Source organism: Melozone crissalis, unplaced genomic scaffold, assembly GCF_028551555.1.
Source record: "Melozone crissalis strain CALT ecotype California unplaced genomic scaffold, PUWL_Pcris_2 ptg000005l_1, whole genome shotgun sequence".
NCBI classification, from domain to species: domain Eukaryota; kingdom Metazoa; phylum Chordata; class Aves; order Passeriformes; family Passerellidae; genus Melozone; species Melozone crissalis.
The window spans coordinates 2552999-2576348 of NW_026535783.1; the positions used below are offsets into that span (position 1 = coordinate 2552999).

At 42.6% G+C, this 23350-nt stretch overlaps 1 protein-coding gene across 1 annotated transcript in view; it reads left to right on the plus strand.

Moving 5' to 3' along the window:
• Positions 1 to 23350, plus strand: part of MARCHF3 (membrane associated ring-CH-type finger 3) — a 62685-nt gene that overhangs the window by 33821 nt on the left and 5514 nt on the right. Inside the window, exons 3-5 of the mRNA XM_054285985.1 lie at positions 6203 to 6416; positions 8317 to 8524; positions 21610 to 21819. Coding sequence (XP_054141960.1) covers positions 6226 to 6416; positions 8317 to 8524; positions 21610 to 21819 — 609 coding nt within the window. The 5' untranslated portion in view covers positions 6203 to 6225. The remainder of the gene's footprint in view (positions 1 to 6202; positions 6417 to 8316; positions 8525 to 21609; positions 21820 to 23350) is intronic.

The window sequence follows — 23350 nt, forward strand, 5'->3', positions numbered from 1 at the left end:
TTGCTGGCACAAACATTCTGAGGTTTCGAAACATTTATTTGAAGCGTTTATTTATTACTTAGAATGCAGCAATTTGCATTCTGAGCAGCCAGCCAGGATTGATAGCAGAAAAGGAGGTTGGAGATGCTCCTCCATGATTTGCACCATTTCTTCCAGCTCGCAGTGAGGTGGAGAATTCTTTGTGTGATTCAGATCTGCTGACTTGTCCCAGGTGAAGAACTATCCACACACCCCTGGGATCCAAAATTCTGGAGTAAACTGCACAAAATTATGTGAAATTGCATAAATAGTATAAACAAACAAACAAAAAAACAAACAATAGCAATCAGTATATAAATAAATAAATAATATAAATTATATTATTTAATATAATAATATATATAATATAATATAATATAATATAATATAATAATATATTATATTATATTATATTATATTATATTATATTATATTATGTTATATTATATTATATTATATTATATATATAATATATATTATATGTATAAAATATAAAAATATACTAATACTAATAATAATAGTATCTAATATATATGACATAATAATATATATTATAGTATATTATATATTATAGTATATAAATATATACTATTACACTATTATACTATAATGATATATTTTTATATAATTTTATAGATGCATATATAATTCTAATATTATAATATTAGTATAATATTAATATAAATAGAAAGAAATAATAAATAAACAAAAACACATCTCTGAAAGCTTCTGAAAACTGGAGGGCACTTTTTTGATTGTTTAGAGTTGTTTTTGTTGGGGTTTTTTTTATTTCTTTGAGATTTTTTTTTTTTAATAATTTCTCTGTGTGGGTATGTATTTGGGATTTTTCTGCTGGTGTGAGGGATTGTTTGGTTTCGATTTGGTTTGTTGTTGTTGTTGTTGCTATAATTATTGTTAATATTAACATTAGTATTTTGGCTGTCTTTTTAAAATAACCCAGTATTTCTTGGGAAAATGTCTCCAGATGGGATGCTGGTGGTTTTTCATGCATATTTTTAAGTGTTGAAGCTGATTGATGCAAGCTCATGTCACATTTCTTGAAATTAATAGGGTGAACTCGTGGGAACATGGAATAAGAAAGGTGAAAGGGTTTCCAAGTTTGAAACCATGACTGAGAGGCAGGGAAAAATGCTATTCTTAGCAGAGGTGCTGGAAAAATAAAAGGAAAAGGGAGCAACTCCACGAGTATTTGTTCAACATTTGCAACCCACTGCTTGAAGTGTAAAGATCATTTTGGCTTGTGTCAGTCCCAGCCACTCGCAGCTCCAGTGGGGAAACAGCCCTGCTTTAAAAAGCTCCGCTGTGATAATTTAACTCATCATTAACCCTAATGATGCTTTGTGGGTCTCAGAACTGGGGTGAGCTCAGCCACAGCCAGAGAGAGCGCAACAAGGATTCCAGCTGTGCTCCAGATGGCTTTGCCTTTAAATTCCATTTCAGGGCAGTAACTCTGGTTTTCTACTTCTTAGTTGGGTGCAACTCAGTTGGAATGGCGGTGCCTTGCTCACTTGTTGAGCCTTGTAGGTCTTTTGCTTCAGAAGTTATAAATCTCTTAAATAGGAATATACCATCCTGTAAGTCTTTATGGAGCAAAGGATGTCTTCTGCACTTGAATCTTCTACATAGCTTCACCAAGCCCTGGTGTTTGCTGGAGTTTGTGGTTATTTTGTCGTTGTTTTTACACCTACTGCATAAAGAAAATACCTGCAACACCTTTATTTTTACTCTGATAGCCATAAACCCATATACATACATACATACATATGTGTGTGTGTGTGTATATATACATATATATACATATATATATATATGAAAAACTACAAGTAGTGAAAGACAGAAAAGAAAAAACAAAGAGCTAAATACTACCATACATTCATCATGCCAAATTCAGCCACTTTTTCTCAGAATTTTCTGGTGTCTGGAATAAATATTGATATTCTGTCTTCCCCAATGTAATATTGCTTCTCTTCAGAAATACCAGCTAAACACATCTCCCTGGTTTTTTTCTTTATTTTCTCTTTTATTGAGGCATTTTTGACAGATTTCTGCTTGTTTCAGGTGAAAAACTTCTTGACATAATGCATACATATGGTAAATATTGACTTTGGGAGTTTGTGGCTGTTAAAATTTACAATTCCCTAATGCCAGCTTTAATTTGGGATTTGCTTAGGATCTCTGTGCTTCTCGGGACAACTAATCTCCATTATTTACCATGGGGTTCAGTATTAAAACACACATCATTTAATTCTATAATTGTATCACTTTTCAGGCACATGCACTGGTTTTGTATGAAAATGGTTCTCCTGAATTCAGAAAAATGTGTTGTAACTTTCAGCTTCCTTTCAAAAAAAGCAGGAAGTGATTACCTGAACCTTCCTTCTTTTTTTAAAAAAAGTAGAAAGGGATTACCTGTATCTGCTCTGCCAAAGTGGGATATCAATGCAGTGCTGTAGGCAGAAATTTGAATTAACATTCCTGAGATACAGCCAGATAATTTCCTGTGTGCTTTAAAGCTTTGCATTTAGTTGCATCTTCTGATGCTCCAACTCATCAAGTGACTGAGGGATGTGTTTGTAAAGGCCTGGATGACCATTATACATGAAATTATAAAACCACTGTTGTACTTAATGGGGTCAGTGAAGCAATCAGGATAAAAATACATAATTCTGCAGCGTGAGCCTGTAAGCATGATACTTCTTAGGCTTTTTAAGTTCAATGAAGCAGCTACTCAGCAGCTGAACATTCTTGTTAAACAGTCTCAGCATGGATTTTAAAACTAAAACTGAACACCATGGTCTCCTTGGAGAGTCTGTGGCTCTTATTCTCTTGAAATGTCTGCATCTTTTATATGTTAATGGTTTTGACATCAGCCATTTTCTTCATTTTCATTGTAAATGAGGCCCAGAGCCCAATTCCCTGCCCCATTCCCTGGACGCTCTCTGCCCTGTAAGCTGTCTCGTCAGCCTCCAGCTCCTTCCCTGGGGGATGTGTGGTCTGAAAACAGCTGAAGTCATCCTGCAAAACAAACCTATTTTCCTCTTTTAGATGCCTTTCTAAGAACATGGGTCCCTGTGGGAAAACTTATGTGGTGCAAATGGTCCGGCATCCACACCAGTCCTCACGTGCCCCAAAATCTTTCTGCCAAGGCCGCCCCTTCAGGGGGCTTCCCCAAGTTGGTGCTGCTCTTCCTCAAATCCAACAGAGCCAAAATACAGGGTTTTACCTAAATCCTTGGAGAAACACCCCTGTTTACAGGGTTTTGTTCATGTTTGGCTTTTAAAGGTTCTTCTCAGCTGCAGTGCTGACACCATACAGCCGTGGTGAGTGACGCAGAACACTTTTTTTGAGGAGGAAACTCCTGATTTTAACATGGGAATATTATCATTGCAACCTGCAAGGTTTACACAGGACTGCAGCCAAGTGTGCCAGGGCATGCTAGGGAACCTTTTCCCCCTTTTGCAGAGGGATTAACCCACCCTGTGTGTGCGTTTGTGGGGCCTGACCCAAAGGGGAGGAGGGCAGGGACACAGCCTGGTGGAACCCTCCAGGACAGGCACACCCAGCCAGGAGCATCCATCCCACCATGGTATCAGCAATTTGCACACTCAGGCTCCTTCTGGTTGGAATCTGAAATGCAGGGAAATCTCAGAACTTTAGCCTGTAAGCCAAAGCTTACAATTAAACAAAAATTTGATCTGAGACCTGTGATGGTGTTCACGGAGGTTTTCAGGTGAGGGAAGAGATGAGAATGTTGACTTCATGTTCAGAAGGCTTGATTTATTATTTTATGATATATATATTACATTAAAACTACACTAAAAGAATAGAAGGAAAAGTTCACATCAGAAGGCTAGCTAAGAATAGAAAAGAATGATAACACAGGCAGCTGCCTCAGACTCTGTCCAAGCCAGCTGGACTGTGACTGGCCATTAATTACAAACAACCACATGAGACCAATCACAGATGCACCTGTTGCATTCCACAGCAGCAGATAACCATTGTTTACATTTTCTTCCTGAGGCCTCCCAGCTTCTCAGAAGGAAAAATCCTAAAGAAGGATTTTTAATGAGAAGATGTCTGCGACAGAGGCCTTGGAAAAGGCTCCCAAACTGAGACGCTAGAGGTGAGAATGTGGATTTATAGTTTAGAGCAGACACGCGTTAAGTGGAAGAAAGTTTAGAGTTTTAGAGTTTAGGATATAAAAATGAAAGTAGTTCCAGAGGTAAACAAGGAGTTTAGAATGCAGCGCTGTAGGTTTGTGTGTCATAACATGGTTGGCTAAGGAAGCTTACACGGTAGCATGGGTCCATATGACAAAATATTTAAGGATTGGGTCAAAAACATAAATATCCTTGTTGGCAGTGTTTTGTTGATCGATAAATCCTTAAAAGGTCTTGTAATTAGGGGTTCTGTAACCTTCTGAGCCATGGGGTGAAGATGTGAGCCAAATTCACCCTTCCTACCTATGCAGAAGATAAGAAAAATAAACCACATCATCAAAAACAACTCAGAAGTCCTGTCTCAAATTCCATCCAAAATTCCCCACAAGTGGATAATCACACTTGTTCCCAGCACAACCCTTCCTTCCCAACTGCCATGTGTGAAAGCACTGTGCAAAACACACAGTGATGTGAGAGAGCGCAAAGCAGAGGAGAGAGGCACGGGCAGCCTGTGATTTCTGCCTCACCTTGTGGCATAAATTACTGCTGTGCAGGCTGTGATTAAGCAGGTTTGTGTGACTAAAACCCTGTACAGGATTAATTGCCAGGTCTGTGCTCTGCTGTGGGCTGGTGATAGAAGACACTAAGCAGCATGGAAGTGTTTTCAAAGGGGATTTGAAGCCAATCGGCCATTTTCTCCTCCAGCACATAACTTTCCCCCTCGGCAGAGAGTGGCAGCCTTAAATTTGGAAGCGCACAGACTGTATATACCTTTGAAACATTTGGAGGGGGAGTGACAAAAGGTTCAGCCTCTCTGTTTATCACTCATGACTTCAGGAGTGTGCAGAGAGGAGAAGGCAAGGTTGCTGCCTTGCTGCTTGTGGGATGTGCAGGCTGTGTTTCTCTGTGACACCTGTCATGATCACAAACGGGTTCGTGATGGTTCGTGAGGTGATCTCAGGGTGCAGAAAGAACCCACACGGCACAGGGGGTTTGTGGTGATAATCAAAACAAATGTACCTTTATTGAATGACCACAGCAAAATGCGATAGAGGGATTATGGGAGAGAAAAAGATAGAGAAAGAGAGAGAAAAGAGAGAGAGAGGGATATAACTACCAAATGTAGAGACGAAGTCCTTTGGTCCAGTCCAATTGAGGATCTGCCTATTACGTTGGGGAGATCTCAGAGGCACAGTTCATCTGAACCCCAATTATACTCTTTTTGATGGGGGGAAGGGGGGTGCATTTTTCAATTGAAACAAGTGTAGTTTACTGTATCTTCAGGGAGGAAAATAAGGGTACACACAGTCCGAGTTTGGCAGCAGGCGAGAACCATTGTTTTCGTGGTCCACTGCCTACACCTGCAACATCCATCTTGCTTTGGGCAGCTTTCCTCCCCCCCTGCACACCTCCCCCAGGTTTGGGGGTTTCAGTCCCAGTCTCTGGAGGAAGGTGAGAGGGGCCTTCTCACACAGGGATTTCATGTCTCAGTCCCTTGATGAAGAGACTTCTTACATCTCTCCTTGTCTGTCACGGTGGTTATGAACAGGTGAGAGGGCTCTTCCTTTGGAGGGGGACCACCCTAAAGCTGAGGAGCAATCCAGCCAGGCCGAGGGGTGAGGAGGATTCCAGAGCTATTGTGCAAAAGGGCAGGATGCCCTCTGAGCTCAGTGTAGCATACAGCAAACAACACCTGTGGAAACAGTAACTTAGCACTATGCTTTCCGGTCTCAGGGCCTTTGGTATGTGTGACTTTCTCCTACAAAGCCAGAGATTCAAGACAGGGGGTCCTCTCTTCAGTGGTCCCCAGTGACGATCGTAGGGCAGATGAGGGAAAATTTGGACAGACTCTCACAACACCCAATACTGCAAACCCCCTTTCCCTGCTGAGTTGCTTCAGGAACCGGGGGTGGGCACTGAGGGATGCTCCTTCTCACGCCTGCTGTTGGTCAGCCAGGGAGGGATGTGCCGCACAACGCCTCCGTGTCCCCGTTCCTGCCTAGATGGGGACCCTCTGCCCAGCGCCATGAGGAGCAACCGCTGCAGCCACCTGCCTGGAGTGCCTCCAGACCATCCCCAGCCTGCAGCCCCCGATGGGAAGAGCCTGCCTGGCAACAGCGGGGGCCTGGCCACCAACTGCCCCCAGTATGTCATGCAGGTGTCCTCCAAGGATGGGCAGCTGCTCTCCTCCGTGGTGCGGAGCCTGGCCGTGCAGAGGTGAGTGAGGGGCAGAGGGAGGGACCAGCCCTTGCCATGTGGTGTGTGGCTAAACCCCCATTCCATCATCCTTGCTGCAGGATGCATCAAGCTTCCTAAACAGCTGAGCAGCTACACAAGCTGCTTCTACACCAGTGCTGCAGCTTCTGTCGTTGTCCGAGGGATTGACCTTTCTTTTTGCTGCTGGTTTAGAGAGGCAGATTAGTGGTGAAATACACTGTTAATCTATGCCTTTGAAGCATGCTTAGGCTGGCTTTGTTCTCATTAGAAGCAAGAAGGGTATTCTGATGTGCTTGGCCTTATCCAGACTTGATACTTGGGTCAAAATTAAATTTGTCTTTGCTGGTGGTGGTGAGCTGGAAAGATTTCATGGATCTTTAAGCAGTGCAGAAGAAATATCCACCTGCAGCCCCACAGCAGGGCTGTGTTTGGCACACATCTGCTTGTATCCCTCCTTGACCTGCCTGTGGGCTGTCCCAAAGAGAGGGAAACCCTTTCCAGGGCGAGGAGGTTTCTGCCTTCATGTGCTTTTCTGAAGTTGTGGCCCTGCCTTTGGGGTGCTGCAGGGCAAGGTGCTGCTCCTTCAGCAGTCCCTCACTGTTGGCCAGTGAAAATAACATTTATGTATCGAAACAGCACAATCCCTGTGGCAGGGAGGAATGATAAGGACACTTCCAGCTTATCAGAAGGCATATTATATTATATTATATTATATTATATTATATTATATTATATTACATCTAAACTGAATCTGCCAAGCACTCAACTTTGCACACAATTGCACTCTAACTCCACAAAATTTCATGGCTGTCACCCAACATACACACACACACACACTTGGCCCCGATAGGCCAAGGAAACAAAACACCATCACCTTGGGTAAACAATCTCCATATTGCATTTGACTTCTGCACAAACACAGGCACAGCAAATAAGATAAGAGGTTCAGAAAATGTGAAACCCAGAAATATTCTGGGGAAGAATTGTGTCTTGCTTTTCTCTGTGGGGAGAAATGTGGCTACATTTATGTCAGAGGATCACCAAGAAGTGCCCAGCTGAGGCAGATTTACAACCTCCCTGATGCACTTTGGGATTTCCTGAGGTGGCTGCACTACTGCTTTGTGAAGAGCTGGGAAATACAAAATACAAAAGGACTTGGTCTTCCACCTCTCATCTGCCTCTCTGATGTTTTTCACTCTACACTTTTCTCTCCCTTAATAAAAGAGATATTTTAAGCAAGAACACCAAAACACCTTAAACCACTAGCCCACCAGCTTGGATTACTAATTAGAGGTCAAAGCAATGCAAATATTTCTAGCTCACAACAGAGAAGCCACATGTTGGGCACCACTGGATGTATTTGTCCTAGTTCAGGGCAGATTTTGGAGAGAACTTCCCAAAGGGGCTTGTCTAGGAAAGCAGTACACAACAGAGAAGCCACTGGATGTATTTGTCCTGGTTCAGGGCAGATTTTGGAAAGAAGGTCCCAAAGGGGCTCCTCTAGGAAAGTAGTTCACAACAGAGGAGCCCCACCATGCGAGCCACTGCAGGTATTTGTCCTGGTTCAGGCCAGATTTTGGAAAGAACCCCCCAAAGGGGCTCCTCTAGGAAAGCAGTTCACAACAGAGGAGCCCCCCATTGAGTGCCACTGTGTATCTGTACTGGTTCAGGACAAATTTTGGAGAGAACCCCCCAGAGGGGCTCCTCTAGGAAAGTAGTTCACGATGGAGGAGCCCCACGTTGGGCGCCACTGGATGTATTTGTCCTGGTTCAGGGCAGATTTTGTAAAAAAACCCCCAAAGGGGCTCCTCTAGGAAAGCAGATTCAATTGTCCCCACCGCCCAACCCACCACCACAACCCTCCAGCAGTGACCATCCCTTTTCTCTCCCTGTCCTGCAGCAGCCCCTTCAATGAGCGGCCCATGTGCAGGATCTGCCACGAGGGCAGCAGCCACGAGGAGCTGCTGTCCCCCTGTGAGTGCACGGGGACCCTGGGCACCATTCACCGCAGCTGCCTGGAGCGCTGGCTGTCCTCCTCCAACACCAGCTACTGTGAGCTCTGCCACTTCAGCTTTGCAGTGGAGCGCAAGCCCAGGCCGCTGCTGGAGGTCAGTGCAACCCTGAAATCTCAGTTGTGGCTGGGAAAATTCCTGCCTGCTTCCATGCAGGCATCACAGAGGTTCTGTGGCTGCAATGGGGTTTGGCAATGTGAGGGTGGGAGCTCAGGGAAAGGGTGGGATGGGGCAGAACCCCTCCTTTTGGAGGGAATCAAAACCAAATTTTAAGGATCAGTGGGTTTGCTTCACTGCAAACCTGAGTGGTGGGTTTTTTGCAGCACATTCCTGGGATGCCAGCCAGCTTGGCTGAGGGTGGAAGAGAGGTAAGTTGAAGATTCTCTGGAATGTAGGGCAAGACTCTGGACTCAACATATTAAATATAGGTCAGAAATTCATTTATTTCTTCTTGCTTTTGAGAGGTAACAATCTTAGGAGCCTTGAAAACCCAGTTTACCTCTCAAGCCCCCAAGAAGGAATGGTTCTTGTTGAGCATCTCGTGTGTTTAGACATTTGTGAGTCACCTTTTGGCCTATTCTTGCCTATGTGCCAGTCTCAAAAGTGAACTGCACAATTATTTCTCCCTTATCAATGAAAATTCAGTTTTTGCCAACTATAGATAGCAGCTTCATGAAGTTTTCCTGGCTTTAGGGTGTTTTTGTTCCTCAGGAAAAGAAAAGAAACCAAAACAAGTTCACTATCTTGACACTGTTAATGACCTTTTCCCACCTTTATTTTATTTTGGGAAAAGATGAAACAAAGTTAGGAATTCTTTTGTAATTAAAAGTGAAATACAAGTAACACTTTGGCAAAATGAATGAGAAGAAGCATTTTGTACCTGTTGGTGACACAGGCACCTACATGCAGAGCTTGGCTTCAGGACAAAATGTCTTTCCTGTGCATCTTATCTGTTCCTTTAAACTGTGTCAGAGCCGCTGGAGGGAGGTACAGTATTAAAAATGGGTAGGGGGAAGCAGCATTTTGTTCTCCTCCTCCTGCTCACAGAGAAGAGGACACAGGACAGAATTGACTGCTGGGAGGTGGGTTGGGGGACGAGCAGTTCAACACTACCAAAATTGCTCTAATTGAGATAGGCATGCACATTTTGTGTCTGAGCCTGAGAATATCTTCCTTCTTCCTCAAGATCCCCCACAAAAGGTACATGACATGGCATTTAGCACCAGTCCTGCACCCAGAGCAGGCCCCGGCCAGCTGAAATTGGCTCCCTGTGTGTTGCTGCCTGGATCTCCTCTCAATCTTTGGTGCAAGAATATAGACGATATAAAAATGATGCCATTCTGAATCCACCCTCTGAGAGGAAAGACAAGTGATGCTGAGGCATCACAGTTTAATTTTAGAGTCCAGCTTCTGGAAATTGTTCCCTTTGTGATGGCTCCTGGTGAGGCTTGTGCTGCACAAATTGGATGTGGTGCTGGCCAGAGCTGCTGAGGATGGAAGGAGCTGAAAGCAAAGCTGACCCGGCCCAGGATGGGGCACTGTGCTTGCTTGGTTGTTCCCTAATGAAATGAGGCTTCTTTTTGGCAAAAGCAATAATAAGTAGTAGAAACGGCAGCAGTGATATTTAGAGTAATAATGGTAAACCTGCGAGTTGTTTCCTGTTTGCTGGGGACAGATGAAAACCCTGAGCAAGAACATTTTTGAAACATATTGAGATGTTTTTATCTTTACTCATTATTTCCTGACTTCTCAGCTTACACCCACAATATTTTAGTGCAGAAACCAACAGTTGGGTGCAGTTGCAGGAAAGGTCATAAAAAACCTCCAATCCTTTGTGATCTTATAAAGAGAATATGTTTTCAGTTTAGAAGGAAAATGAAGGTGTCCTTTCAAAGCTGAGAGCAGCAGAGAAAAAGAGTAACTAAAATGAACTATATGCCAGGAGGAAAATTAAGCAGAAATATAATCAAACTCCTTGATTTCTGCCAGTGTAATTTAAGTTTGTCCTGGACATTTCTGCTTATTTAATACACAGAGCTTTGAAACGCAGAGACCTCCCCATGCAAATAATAAATAAATAAAACCAAATTGCAGCAAAAATCTGAAACTTCCCAAAGCAGGACTAAAGCAGATGCAAGTTGCCAGATTCCCTCATCTTCTGTGTCCTAAAAGCACCTTTCTGTCTGTCTCTCTCTTACCGAGGGTGTGAGGACATGGCAGGAGGTTTATCCGGTGTAGCAGGACCTTTCCTCACAAAAACCCTGCTGTAACATTTGGATGAATGGCAAGCCAAAGTGGCCACCTGCTTTTAACACCCCAGATTGTGTAGGTTTAGGGGTGGGCTGTCAAAGTTCTCTTCATTTAGCAGTGAGGTGATTAGTTCTCCAAGGATTCCCCTGACCTAGATAATGGGAAGAGTAAATGGTCCTCCTCTCACTGGAGGTGAGTTATGAGTTTTACCAATGCATTTTAGTAGGTCAAGAGGGGCTATTGTGCTCATAAAGTGATTTATAGAGCACAGACTCTAAAAACCTACCCAGTAACTCCTCAACAGGCCCTGTCTCACAGAGTGAATGCATCCCATGCAGGGGTCAGTGACAGGTAGTGAGGAGATGCTCAAAGCAATCAGTCACCATATTGATCTTTTCTCTGAGAGATCTTCCACCAGGAAGGGGGAAAAATGTATTTCTGACTATTCCAAAATGTATTATACTCTTTTTCAAAGGGCCAAAAAAAACCCACACCAAGAAAAACAAAACAAAAACCCCAAACCAACCAACCAAATAAACAAACAAAAAACCCACCCAAAAAACCAACCAACCAACCAAAAAAAATCCCAAAATAACCAAACCCAAAAAACCAACCCAAAGACACAAAACCAACAAATCCACAAAACCAAACTAAAACAAAACAAAACAGACACTAAAAACCCCACCAAAATAGCCCCCAAAAAAACCAACAGAACAAAACAACCCCAACAAAACAAAAAATAACCATGCCTATTGTGTTTTCTCCTCATCCCTTCACTAGATTGATCACTGTCTCCTGGTGGCTTAGGCGTGGGTGTGGAAGAAATCTGTTTCAGTGGAAACAAATTGAGGCATTTTCCTAGTTTTCTCTAGAAATATCAAATGTGAATTTATTCCTGCGGCTAGCAGAAGAGGCTGCAGCAGCAGTGAGATTGAAATGGAACAAGTGGTGTGGCTGGTGGCTCAGCCAAATTCCTTAGTTGACCAGACACAACTCTGTGCTTCTGCTTTGTCTCTGCCACAGGATGTGTATTTTTGTCTGAGGGAGAATCTTCTCCCTGGAAATGCACAATTTGCTGGCTCTTTGATGGCCAAAACCCAACCAGAGCAGCAGGCAATGATGGTGCAGCCTGTCAGGCAGATCCAGCCCCTCAACAATGAATTTGTGATGCTTCTTCTTTAATTTCTTTTTTTTAACTCACATTATTCTTCCCAAAAAATTGTGTTTCCACCCTGGGAATGTGGTGATTAAAACCCTCCTTCAGTGTTCACAATGGTGCAGAATTCAGGGAAAGGAGTCTAGATCTGAACCCAGCCCTCCCCCCCCGACAAAGAGAAATCTATAATATGGTGGCTGATATGCACAGAGCTGATATTCCTTGTGACAAGCCAGCCAAAGACCTCAAAACCAGCACAGTGAAATCTCAAACTGCAGTAATTCCATTACTGACTTTTATGGACCTTCTAGTTCTATATAAGCTGCCATCAACTGCAGCCAATCCACAGGGAAAAAAAAAATCTGCATTAGGAATGTGTGGTATTATTCATGTGGCTGCTTTTGCTGAGTTTCAGCATGAAGATTAGTCAAGCTTTATGTAAGTATTATGTATCATCTTCATTTTCAATTTCCACATTGCATCTGTGTTGCTTCCACTTGACTCAGTGCAGAAGCAGGCTTGAAATGCAGCAGTACAAATATATTTATGCACAATAATAAAATGTTAGGGAACAGCCAGCTACAAAATAAAAATGGTATAAGAGTACTATGTGACCATATAAGTCAGGCTTGTATTGCTTGTAAGTTACTTACATGTTTTAAACCAGCCAGGATTTGGTATCTGTTGGTTCACTTTTTTTTTTTTTCTGCAAACAAACAGAAAGCACTTAATTAACAATACAGAGCTCATAAGCAAAACAGCATGACTAGGAGAAAAAATAAAGTCAGGATAATTACAGCAATATTGGGCAGAAATTAAATTCAGTTTTTCCCTGCTGTGTTGCTGGCTATAGAGCCTTTATGAGTAAGGTAAAATAAATTAAAAAACCCTCTAAAATGTACACCTATGCATGAAGTATTTAAGATGAGCTTACATTATAAATTAAAATCTCACGAAGCCTTACACTGAAATATGAATTCATTTCCTGTGCAAGACTTTGAGTCACGACGTTTTTATCTGTTGGGATTATTTTTACTTATTTTTCCTCTCCGCTGTTCAGTGAAGCAAGTCATTAGCATTAAATTACTGTAATGAACAGACACCAGATTTGCTGCAGGTAGTTTATAAAAGGATCACACCTCAAGTCAGAAAGAAAATAAATGGTTCCTCAGCACAGTCACCTACCAGGAAAACTTTCATAAATCAGAGTTTGGAGGAACTGTACTTGTCCATAAGTATATTAGGGCTGGGAGCAGATAATTAAGGCGTGTCCGTCTTCCTTCCTTTCTTGACCCAAAAAGAGCAGATTAAAAGGGCAAGGTGATAGAGACATTTTTGTACCTAGCTATCTTTGGCTATGAAAATAATCCCCCTAAGACCAACTCACACAGGGAGAATTGGAAGCAGACATGTAGATTTTCAGTAGAAGTATGTCTGAGTTAAAGCTGGTATTAAAAAAAAAAAAAAAAAAAAAAAAAGTAATAAACTCCCCAGCACAGATTTAAAACCATAAACTCTCCAAGATGTATTTTTTTTTTGATCTATTTATTCCTAATGGAGTGAAATCCAGAGACCAAACCAGAATGCTCTTTCTCCTTTAAAGAGAAATTAGGTAGCTGTTTTATGTTCCCTGCAGCAAGGATTTGCTACAATGCACAAATCTTTCTTATAGTACTGGCAGCAAGAGTGCAAACAACAGCAACCCACTCCCCGTAAAAAAATAAAAATTTAAATTACTTGTCAGTGAACAGAGGAGTTCAAACCATCACATCTGTAACTGCTCATCCCTAAATTTATAACAATCAAGGGCAAGAAATACTCAAGGAAAGTTCCCAGGAGAAAGGAACTGAACAATCAGATTTGGTTCTATAATGAGCAAGATGGGGGAAAGATGCTGGAGTTTCCAAAGGCACAGCTTCTTCTGTTTCAGATAATGGGTTTGGTGACTTTTCTTTGGACATCATGGTCCTATAAAATTGTCCTGAACTGCCCAGTTGTCATCTATCTCTGTCCTTCCTGCTGGCAGCGTTTCCTAGCACTGACAGGAGCCAGTCAAAGTTTACATTTTCTAGGAAGATAGAAGTGGTAAGATTTATTGCATCTGTCTTTATTTGTAGACCTATCAAGAATTTATTATCTATCATGTCTTTGCTTCTCATGAATTTGAACTTGTAGATCGGGACATTTACAATGTCTTGAAATAAGTTTTGCCAGTAGCAAATCTGCTTTGCTTTTGTTTTAAAATGTGATATGTGGTTTTTGTTGATTGTCTTGAATGCATATATATTTGTCTGCCTAACTGAGAATACAGTCATCCAAAACAGAATGAGAGCACTGCAAATACAGATAGAAAGACACACAGCTTTTCCCATAGTTCCACAAAATCTTTTTTTTCTTGATACATCCTGAAATCTTTTAACTGATACAACCATCTCCAGAACTGTAAATTAAAAGTGGCTAGTAGGAAAACAGAACAGCAGTGAGCCACACTAATGTTAAAAAACTATACTATTGTGTAATTTGACCTGCTAGACATTTCATAGATTTTATAGTGCCATTTAGCAAGCTCTGCTATTTGTTTTCACTGCCAGAGAATTAGTAATCCTTTTTTAGAAGCTGAGTGTGTGTAAACCAGAAACATGAAACCACATCTATGAACCACTGTATTAATGCTGCTTGGTGGGGCTTTGTGTAGGAGAATCACTGAATAGTTTGGGCTGGAAGGGACCTTAAAGCCCGTCCAGAGCCACCCCTGCCATGGCAGGGTCACCTCCCACTGTCCCAATGTCCAACCTGGCCTTGGGCACTGCCAGCAGTCCATGATCAAATCCATCCTCCCCAGTTTGGACAGAAGGCTGTTCTGGGAGACTCTTTTTGCAGAAATCCAGATAAATGACATCTGTAGCCCTTCCCTTGTCCACTGGTGTGGTCACCTCATCAAGACAAGGCCACTGGGCTGGTCAGGCAGGACTTGTCCCTGTGCTGGCTGCCCCAGATCCCCTCCCTGAGCTCCAGGAGCCTCAGCAGAGCTTCCAGAGGGTCTGTCCCATCAGCTCCCCAGGCACAGAGGGGAATTCAGCTGGGTGCTCCCAGGCTCTTCCCTCCCACCCTTTTTGAAGGCAGGTGCATTATTTCCCTTTTTTCAGCTCTCTCCTGACTGCCAGGACGTTTCCAGTGCCATGGACAGTGGCTTGGCAGCTCCCCCAGCCAGTTCCCTGGGGACCCTGGCCTCCATCCCACCAGGTCCCTCGGAGCTGAGCATTTCCAGGCTCCTCAGCTGGCCCTGAGCAGGATCTTCCCTCCCAGGGCAGAGCCTTTGCTCCCCAGGTCCATCCTGCTCTCCGTCACTGGAGGGCGGGGAGGAGAGGCTCCCTTTGGAGGCTGGGGTGAAAAAGCTCTTGGGCACCTCAGGCTTCTCCCCGTGCCTGTCACCTGTCTGCCAGCGCTGTTTGGAGTGGGGAAACGCCTCCTGTGACCTTCCTGTTGTGTTTCATGAGGCTCTAGAATGTCCTGCTACTCTTTTCCCCTTTCCAGGTTCAGTTCCAGCTTCACCAGGTTCAGTTCCAGCTTCACCTTGGCCCTCCTGACCCCAACTCTCCACAACCTCTCAGAGAATTTCACCTCTGGACTCTTCCCAGGTCACCTGTCCTTGCTTTCATTGCCTGTGCATTTATTTGCTTCTTTCCTTTGGCCAGCAGGTCCCCACTGTCCCATGCTGGTCTCTTGCCTTCCCTGCCCAATTTCTTGCTCCTGTTTTTCAGCTGGCAAGTGACCCAAGGTCTAAATTGAAAATTGAGTTGTGGTGTGACAGCAACAACAGCCTGTGGTGATCTCCTCACACTGCGGAACCAGCCCTAGGTGTAGCTGTCTGTGCTGTGATTTGCCCTTTCCAGAAAACAAAACGAAACAAAAATCAAAGTTTTATCAAACACCGTCCTTACAATGGAAAATGTAATCTTCCCCCTTTCAGAGGCACACAGAATAATAAAAAAATTATTTGCTAGTTCAAAAAGAAGCCTTGGCTCATTGAGACACTCATTTAAAATCCACATTTCCTGCAATTTGAGTTAAAATAGGGGTCAAACTTAAATAAGAGCACACTCATTTACAAAGAGTCCACGATATTGGCACAATAACATTACAGAGATCAAATAATTTTGATTCCAACTCTCAAATATACTCTTTGAGACCAAAGAAACATCTCTGTGAGCTGTCACCATGGCCTTTCTAAAGGCACCTACTAAAGACAATATCAATGTGTCAGTAACAGAATGTTTGATATAAGGAGGAGACCCAAAAACTGGAGCATAAATATTTTTTTCTGCCAAAAATGTAACTGTCAAATGTGTGTTTTCCTTGGCAAAACATTAACCTAGGAAAGTTTCAAGTCACCCAAAATCTTTCATGACCCTGTAAACAAGCATATATTCCATTCTAGTCTGGAATATTTTATTTTTTAGTTGCATGTAGTTAAGCCAGGTATCAAAACATTTCACTGAAAAATCTTAAAATGGATATTTCAAGTAAAAATTGTGTCAAAAAAAAATTTGCTCAGATGCAGTATTTGGGGATAGGCAATAAATGGGAGGAGGAGGAGCAATAAATGGAGGAGCAATGGTCCTCCTGATCTTTAAAAATGTTTTTCATTCCAGAGAACTATTCTTTGAAAAAAGAGGGAATATCAGCCTTTCTCTGCTTAAAGCCCAAGGCAAAATGCTCCCATTGGTGTCAGAAACCAGAAAACACAGTAATTTCCATCACTTCAGCTTGTGTACAGCCTGCTTCCACCAGGACTCACTGCTGAGCCATCAGCGTGAAAACGACAAAATGAACTGATAAGTTTTGATGTGCAATGAGCTATTTTTGGCTCAAAGGACAATGCATTTAGGGGAGATAATTCCTTCCTCTATGTCCAGAAACTCCAGAAATGTTTAAAATCACTTCTCCAAGGAAAATTAACTGAACCAGAAGGGGCTCTCCAGCAGAAACAGATGGTAGCCTTAGGACCTGATCAGGAAAAACACTGTGCACACACTTTACTTTTACATTTGTGAGTCATCTAATTGAAGTTAGACCTGCAGAGATGAGTACTTCCAGGGTTTGGCCTTTGGCAGTGGTGAGGCAGCTCAGAATGGTGGAGGTGTTTTACAGCAGCACTCTGCTGGCAGCTCATTTTGGTTAGGATAGATAAATTCAGGGAGCCTGAGCCTCTCCAGGTGTTCTGGTCCTTGGCTGCTGCTTACTCCAATGATTTCCTCCTCCAATTTCAACCCTGCTTTGCGAAGTGACTGCAGCAAATCTTTCTGTGTGTGGGGTGGAGGAGCCCCAGGTGTGTTCACAGTGTTTTGTCAAGTCAAATGCAGTATGTAAAAAATCTCTTTCAGTATGTAAGCAACCTCCTTCTCAGAACTCTGTCAGCTTTTAAGGGTTTTAGCCTAAGCTGCTCTTTGGAGGCTGCTCCAGAGCTGGATCCTCTGAAGGATGAGGATGTTTTTTTCTGATTATTATCTTAAATTTATTTGGGAACAGCAATTATCCATCTATTCTTAAGCCAACCTTGTCCCTCACCTTAAGCAGCACTTTAACTTCACTGATGGCACCCTTCAGTTCTCCCTTCTGGCTTTCCCCAAGATGCATTTAGAGAGTGACTTTGTTGAGATAAATGTTGACCCCCCATCTCTCTGAAGTTCTGGATGCTCAAGAAGGATTTCTTGGCTTGTCTCAGTCATGAGCCAAGATTGGGTTTTGCATCACATGCTGTGCTTAAAGTTCTTGAAATAATTTTTGCTGCCATACCTGAAGTAATTTCATGTCTTGTTACTCCAGCTGCAGTTACCAGTGGATCAGGAACAGGGAACACTGATCACTTTAAGATTTCACTTCACAAAAATCCAGGCAGGCCAGCATTTTAATTCAAACATGACCCTTTTTATACCTTTTTTTTTCCCCTCCCCGCTCCCCTAAATGGAAATTATCAGTCTGAGAGTCTGGATTTATTGCAGAAATAATTGGGCACATTGACACATTTTAATTGGACAGATTTCAGGGTGTCACAGTGCAGATCTGACAGCTTCATCTGGGCTTGCATCTCGTTCTTGGCCAGCAGGGTAGTCCATACCATGCTGCCACAGTAATTAATCAGCTCAGGGCTTTGTTAGGATCCCTGTGTGGGTATGAGTTGCACAAAAGGATCTGCTGACTTGGCTTTTTAGCTATAAAGTAACTTGACAGTGCCCATTCCATTCCCAAAACAAATGACTGAGACCTAGAAAAAGAAGCAGATTTAGAAGCAGGTGTGCACTGCTTCAGGAGAAAAATAAGTGCTGTGACTGAAATCTGTACAACCACTGAAATTGCTTAATCTTGCTTTTGACTCATACTTCAGAGCTAGCTAATGAAATCCTTCCGGCTTTTTGAGGTTGGAATGTAGAATTGTGATGGCTTTATTTATTATTTAATACTACTCTTGCCTGTCACAGCCTCATCTAATATTTGAATTGCTTGGGTTTGACTCTTTGTTCGTGTGCCACAGGGCATCAGGAGCAGGCAGCCATCAGCCTGTGAAGCAGCTCCGCACCATTTTAATCTGCTCAAGCTTTCAATCAGGTTTGATGGCACAGTGAGAAATGCTGCCTTAATTCATGTGCACTGCACTGTGTGTAGTGACAGTCACAGGGTGGGGACAGCAGCACATGCCTTGACATTTGTGCTCCCTCCCTGCATTCCTGATGTTCTTCCTCCTTGCTCTGAACTGGGAACTATTTCTTGCACTACCTGAGTGGCACAGGTGCCAAAATTTTGAAGTCTGTCCTGGGAAAGTGGTGAACACCTCCAATTCCTGTTGAGGTCAAGGAGAAGTGTACAAATGCCCAGCATTTCTCTTCCAGGCCACCTTTCAAACAATCGCTTTTCACAAAAACTTTTTTTTTTTTTTTTTTTTTTTGCAGTCTTTAAAACCTTTAAAAGCACAATCTCTGCTATCAAGTGCTTTCAGGTCCTCTTGGTTTTTTGGTGGTTTCAAATTGCAGGGACTCCTGGAAATGGAAAACAAGGGGAAGGCTGCAATCAGTCTTTTCAGATGCAACCAGATATAACCTAGAGCTGTGGTGCATAAACCCTTGGTGCTGTTTTTAAGTACATGGATACAAAGCTCCAAGGAAAGTAGTGTGAGACTTTTACTCACTTTTTAGTATTCCCTTTAAAGCGACAGTAAAATAAAAAGGTGTTCAAATGTAAATGTGTGCCCATTTATTTTCAGCTCTGCTGAAGAAAACTCTGCTTGTAGCCTACTGCTGTTCTCCCCCTCATACTGATGGGATGGAGGAAATGGCTGTGCTGGGGCTTAGCTGCTTCTTGGGGCCAACTGACCGCAGCTGGTTACTCTCTTTCCTGGTTAAGGAGAGTTAAAAAACAGTTTTGAGCCTCCCTCTTTAATTGGCATCTTCCCTTAAAACTTCTTGCTCACAGTAATACGTAGCTGGTTTAAAGTGCTTTGCACTTCCTTAGCACTTCAGAAGTGTTCAAGCAAGTTCAAAGCCTACATCCTGAACAAAAAGAAAAAAAAGAAAAAAAAATTTATGAACGTATTTTTTGTATTTTTTGTGTTGTAAATTCCTGAGTTGTACATGAGACAGGACTTCTGCTGCCAATGTGTATCCCACTTGCAGAAATAAGAGAACCAAAGTGTTTAGGGATGCATGAGCCTCATCTGGCTCTGCTGGCCCCAAAAACCCATGCTGCAGAAGGAGGTTTGACCCAACCCTACACCTCACATTGGCAAAAAGTACAGGGCTGGATAGTTTTCCTGTTCAAATATTGACTTGTGTGATGAGGTTTGGCTTGGTTTATTTTATTTTTTTTTTTAATTAGAAGACCTCAATGTACTGTTGTAGGAACTTCTTTCACCTCTGCTATCTCAAATCCTGTTTATAGAAGGGTGGGTGTGTGGGCTTGATAGCTGTTCAACCCTAACCTTTGCTTCAGCAGCTGACTTTCAGGCACTCTGTTTCTCAAGATTAATACCCTCTTAATAAAAATAACCTTGAGTGCATTGAACTCTGCTTAAACGTGGGGGTATCTGAAAACAAGTTGAAAATGGCTTTGCAAATGTTATGAGCAGAATGTTAAAAAAAAATTCCTAAAATAGCATGGGAAATGTTAAAATAATTTCTGCACGTTTACATATTAAGAAGGGAGTTTTTCAAAGAAGCCAGTGGGCAAATGCTAGGAGCTGCACTACATGAAACATTTCTCAAGGCAGCCTTTACCACAGCTGAATAAATGACATGGTGGGTACAGATAAATGTGGACATCAGCAAGGCGGAGAAATTCAGGTCTCTAGTGTTGCCTAAAATACAAAGGAAAACAATATTAAGAGTAGTAAGATAAAAAGCAGCTCTTTAATGAAAACTTTCAGGTGCACAAAGTGTAGGTATGCAAGTGAGTGATACAGGATTTCTACAATTTAAAAAATTAATTAGTATTACTAATAATAAGGTTAATTAATTCGTATATTTAGCAGGTGAATGCAATGAGAGACCTGTTGCCCTGGGGTCTGTCCCTTGGAGTTGGTCCAGGGGGTTGTTTGCCCCACATTTTGTTATGCCTCTCAAATTCTGGTGACAAACAAGGTTTCCTGGTTAAAAGTTCTCTTCTTGAGAGTGAGGCTAAAGAGAATTCCAAGAACCTGTTAGAAAGGGTTGGCTTCTTATTCTGAAATGTGAGAGAGGGCAGGGAAAGCGTCGGTGATGGAGAGAGACAGGGAAGTCTGATTTGGTGATCAGAACCTGATGTATTTTGGGATATAAACATTTATATACTATTTTAGGGAGGCTAATAATGTTTCACTATAATGATTGGGTTAAAGATCACATAAAAAACTTACGCATTTTAAACATCTCTTGCTTGCAGAGATGGTGTAATTTTCTTTTTCTGGCAAACCAGTCTGATTGAATCTTCTTGCAATACTGAAAGTTCTGTTTGCTTTTGCCAAGGCATGATGTTATCAAATCTCTTACGTTAACCAGGTCCAAAGTCCATCATCTCTCTTGTGCCCCCCAACATTCCAACATTTCTCCCTTTCCTTTCAAACAAGACCACTCCTTTGCCTTATTAATTAATCTATGCACAGATTTAAAGGTATCATGATTAATATAATAATCACATACATACCTTTCCTAAAAAGAATCTTTTAGTTAAAAACCTCCAGCCACTAAAAGGCTCAGGCTCGATTTTTATAAACTAAAAACATTCCTGATGGCAGCTACATTACTGGAATTAGAAAGGCTGCCAGAAGTATAATTGCACCAAAAGACTTGATTCTTATACACAGGGTGACAGGGAGAAAGGTTTAAAAAGTTTTAGACTGATTTCTTCGCATGTATTTAAAGTTAACATAAAAACACATTTTAAAAGTTTTAGACTGATTTCTCCCCGTGTATTTAAAATTAACGTAAAAATCCAATTCCAGAGAACACAGGAACTCTATTTCTTGGGGTTCCAAGGGTGTTTCAGAAGGGCAAGGGATCAGATTTGATGCGATTGGATTTGCTTTCAAAATTTTTGGTGTAAATATTTGTAGAGTTCTGGAGGAGCTATAGAAAAGTACTATAGAGCTATACATTAAAAACCTACAGATCCATGGGAGGCATCCCTGGGGGACGCCGAAGGCCACGCCTGTGTTCAGTCCTACAAGGGTTGGGTTTGTGCTTGAGCTGGGGGGAAAATAAATCCTCCCTGTGCTGACACGTGCCTTGGCTGTGTTGTGCCTGTGCAGTGGCTGAGGAACCCGGGCCCCCAGCACGAGAAGAGGACTCTCTTTGGGGACATGGTGTGCTTCTTGTTCATCACCCCGCTGGCCACCGTCTCCGGCTGGCTGTGCCTGCGAGGAGCCGTGGACCACCTGCACTTTAGCAGTAGGCTGGAAGCTGTTGGCCTCATTGCACTCACTGTGGCACTCTTCACTATTTACCTCTTTTGGACCCTGGTAAGTGTCAGGGGGTTTGTGTAAATCACAGGGGAACAGGGGAAAAAATGGGAAAATGAGGCGCACAGAGCGCGATGGCATAGAGCTTTGCTTCTGTTTGTCCCCTGTGCTGGTGAGTGCGGACTGCACCTGCAAGAAACCTCTTGTTTCCACACCATTTAGGCTCCCTGGGACACCAGAAAGACAGTTTACTTTGGGGTAAGGATTCTCAAATGCCAAATACCAGTGGGGACAGCAGGAGGGAGGCAGGGAAGCAGCATGGGGGAGTTCAAGACAGATGCTGCAGTGTTGGGACCCTGGATGCTGAGAATTTTGGACTTTCTGTGCTGACAGGCACTGACCCCCGGAGAGCACTGCATTTCACCTGAAGCCATGGAGAAGGCTTCCAAAATGGAATGATAGAACTGGGGTTATGAGTGTATAGTATGGATAAAAGTGTGTAATATCTCAGAGCAGAGAACTTAAAGTTTTAGAATATAGTAATATATGTAAAATCAGATAGAGATTTTAGGGTGAAGACTTGTCCTTCGTCTTCACCTTCTTCTTAATGAGTTTAGGTAGTATTTTGTAATTAGATAAAAAAGTCCACATTGCGGGCCACAAGTAGTCAGTTATTAAGTTAAAAGTAAAAATAATATAGATGTCATTTCTTAATTAGACAGTTTATTCTTAGAAGCCTTGTAAAGGGAGAGATACAGCTCCATTTTTAGTTAGAGTGAAGTACTATAGAACTCTCAGTTTGTGGGACTGTAATACAGATAAAAACTAAAAACCATAAGAGTCCAAACAAAAAACACCAACTCACACATTTAATGCCAACCTTAACATTAAAACCCCAAAGAATCCACACTACAGGAGGGAGTTTCACCAAAAGTGATATGCAAAGGGTGAAGACACAGCACACACACACACAAAATAGATTTAGGTGAACAACTTGGCTGCCACAGAGGATTCAGATTTCATTCTAATGCAACATCTTGCCAATTTTACAATTCAAAAGTGTGAGATGTGGCGGAAGTGAGAACACACACTTGCCCAGGTCTGTAAAAATATAGCTGCTTTTCCAGTGCACGTTAAATTGCATCCTGCATCCCAGCATGAGTCACTCTCATGCCAATCCATCCTGAGAGCCACTTGTTCTGTCAAGGTGTTGAATTGAGATAATTTACTGGCCCCAGTCCACTGACAGGCAGCTGGCCCAGCAGAAATGAGGGGAGCACAGGGGACAGCTGCCAAAATGGGTGTTTATCAAGCCATGGTGTAGCAGCTCCCTGAGAAGCCCAGGTTAATGCTGTGTTTGACATTTCACACCTCTTTTTGTGCAGTGGGAAGAGCAGGGTGGGTGCAGAGGGGGAGCACACACAGCAATGTACTCAGATGGTGCCAGGATATGCTGCTGGGGCAGGAGAAGCCCAACCTGCCCATGTGTGTGTCCTGATTCAGGGCAAATTTGGGAGAGAACCCCCAAAGGGGTTCCTCTAGGAAAGCAGATTCAAGCGGCCTGTCTCCCAACTGGGCCTGGAGAAAATAC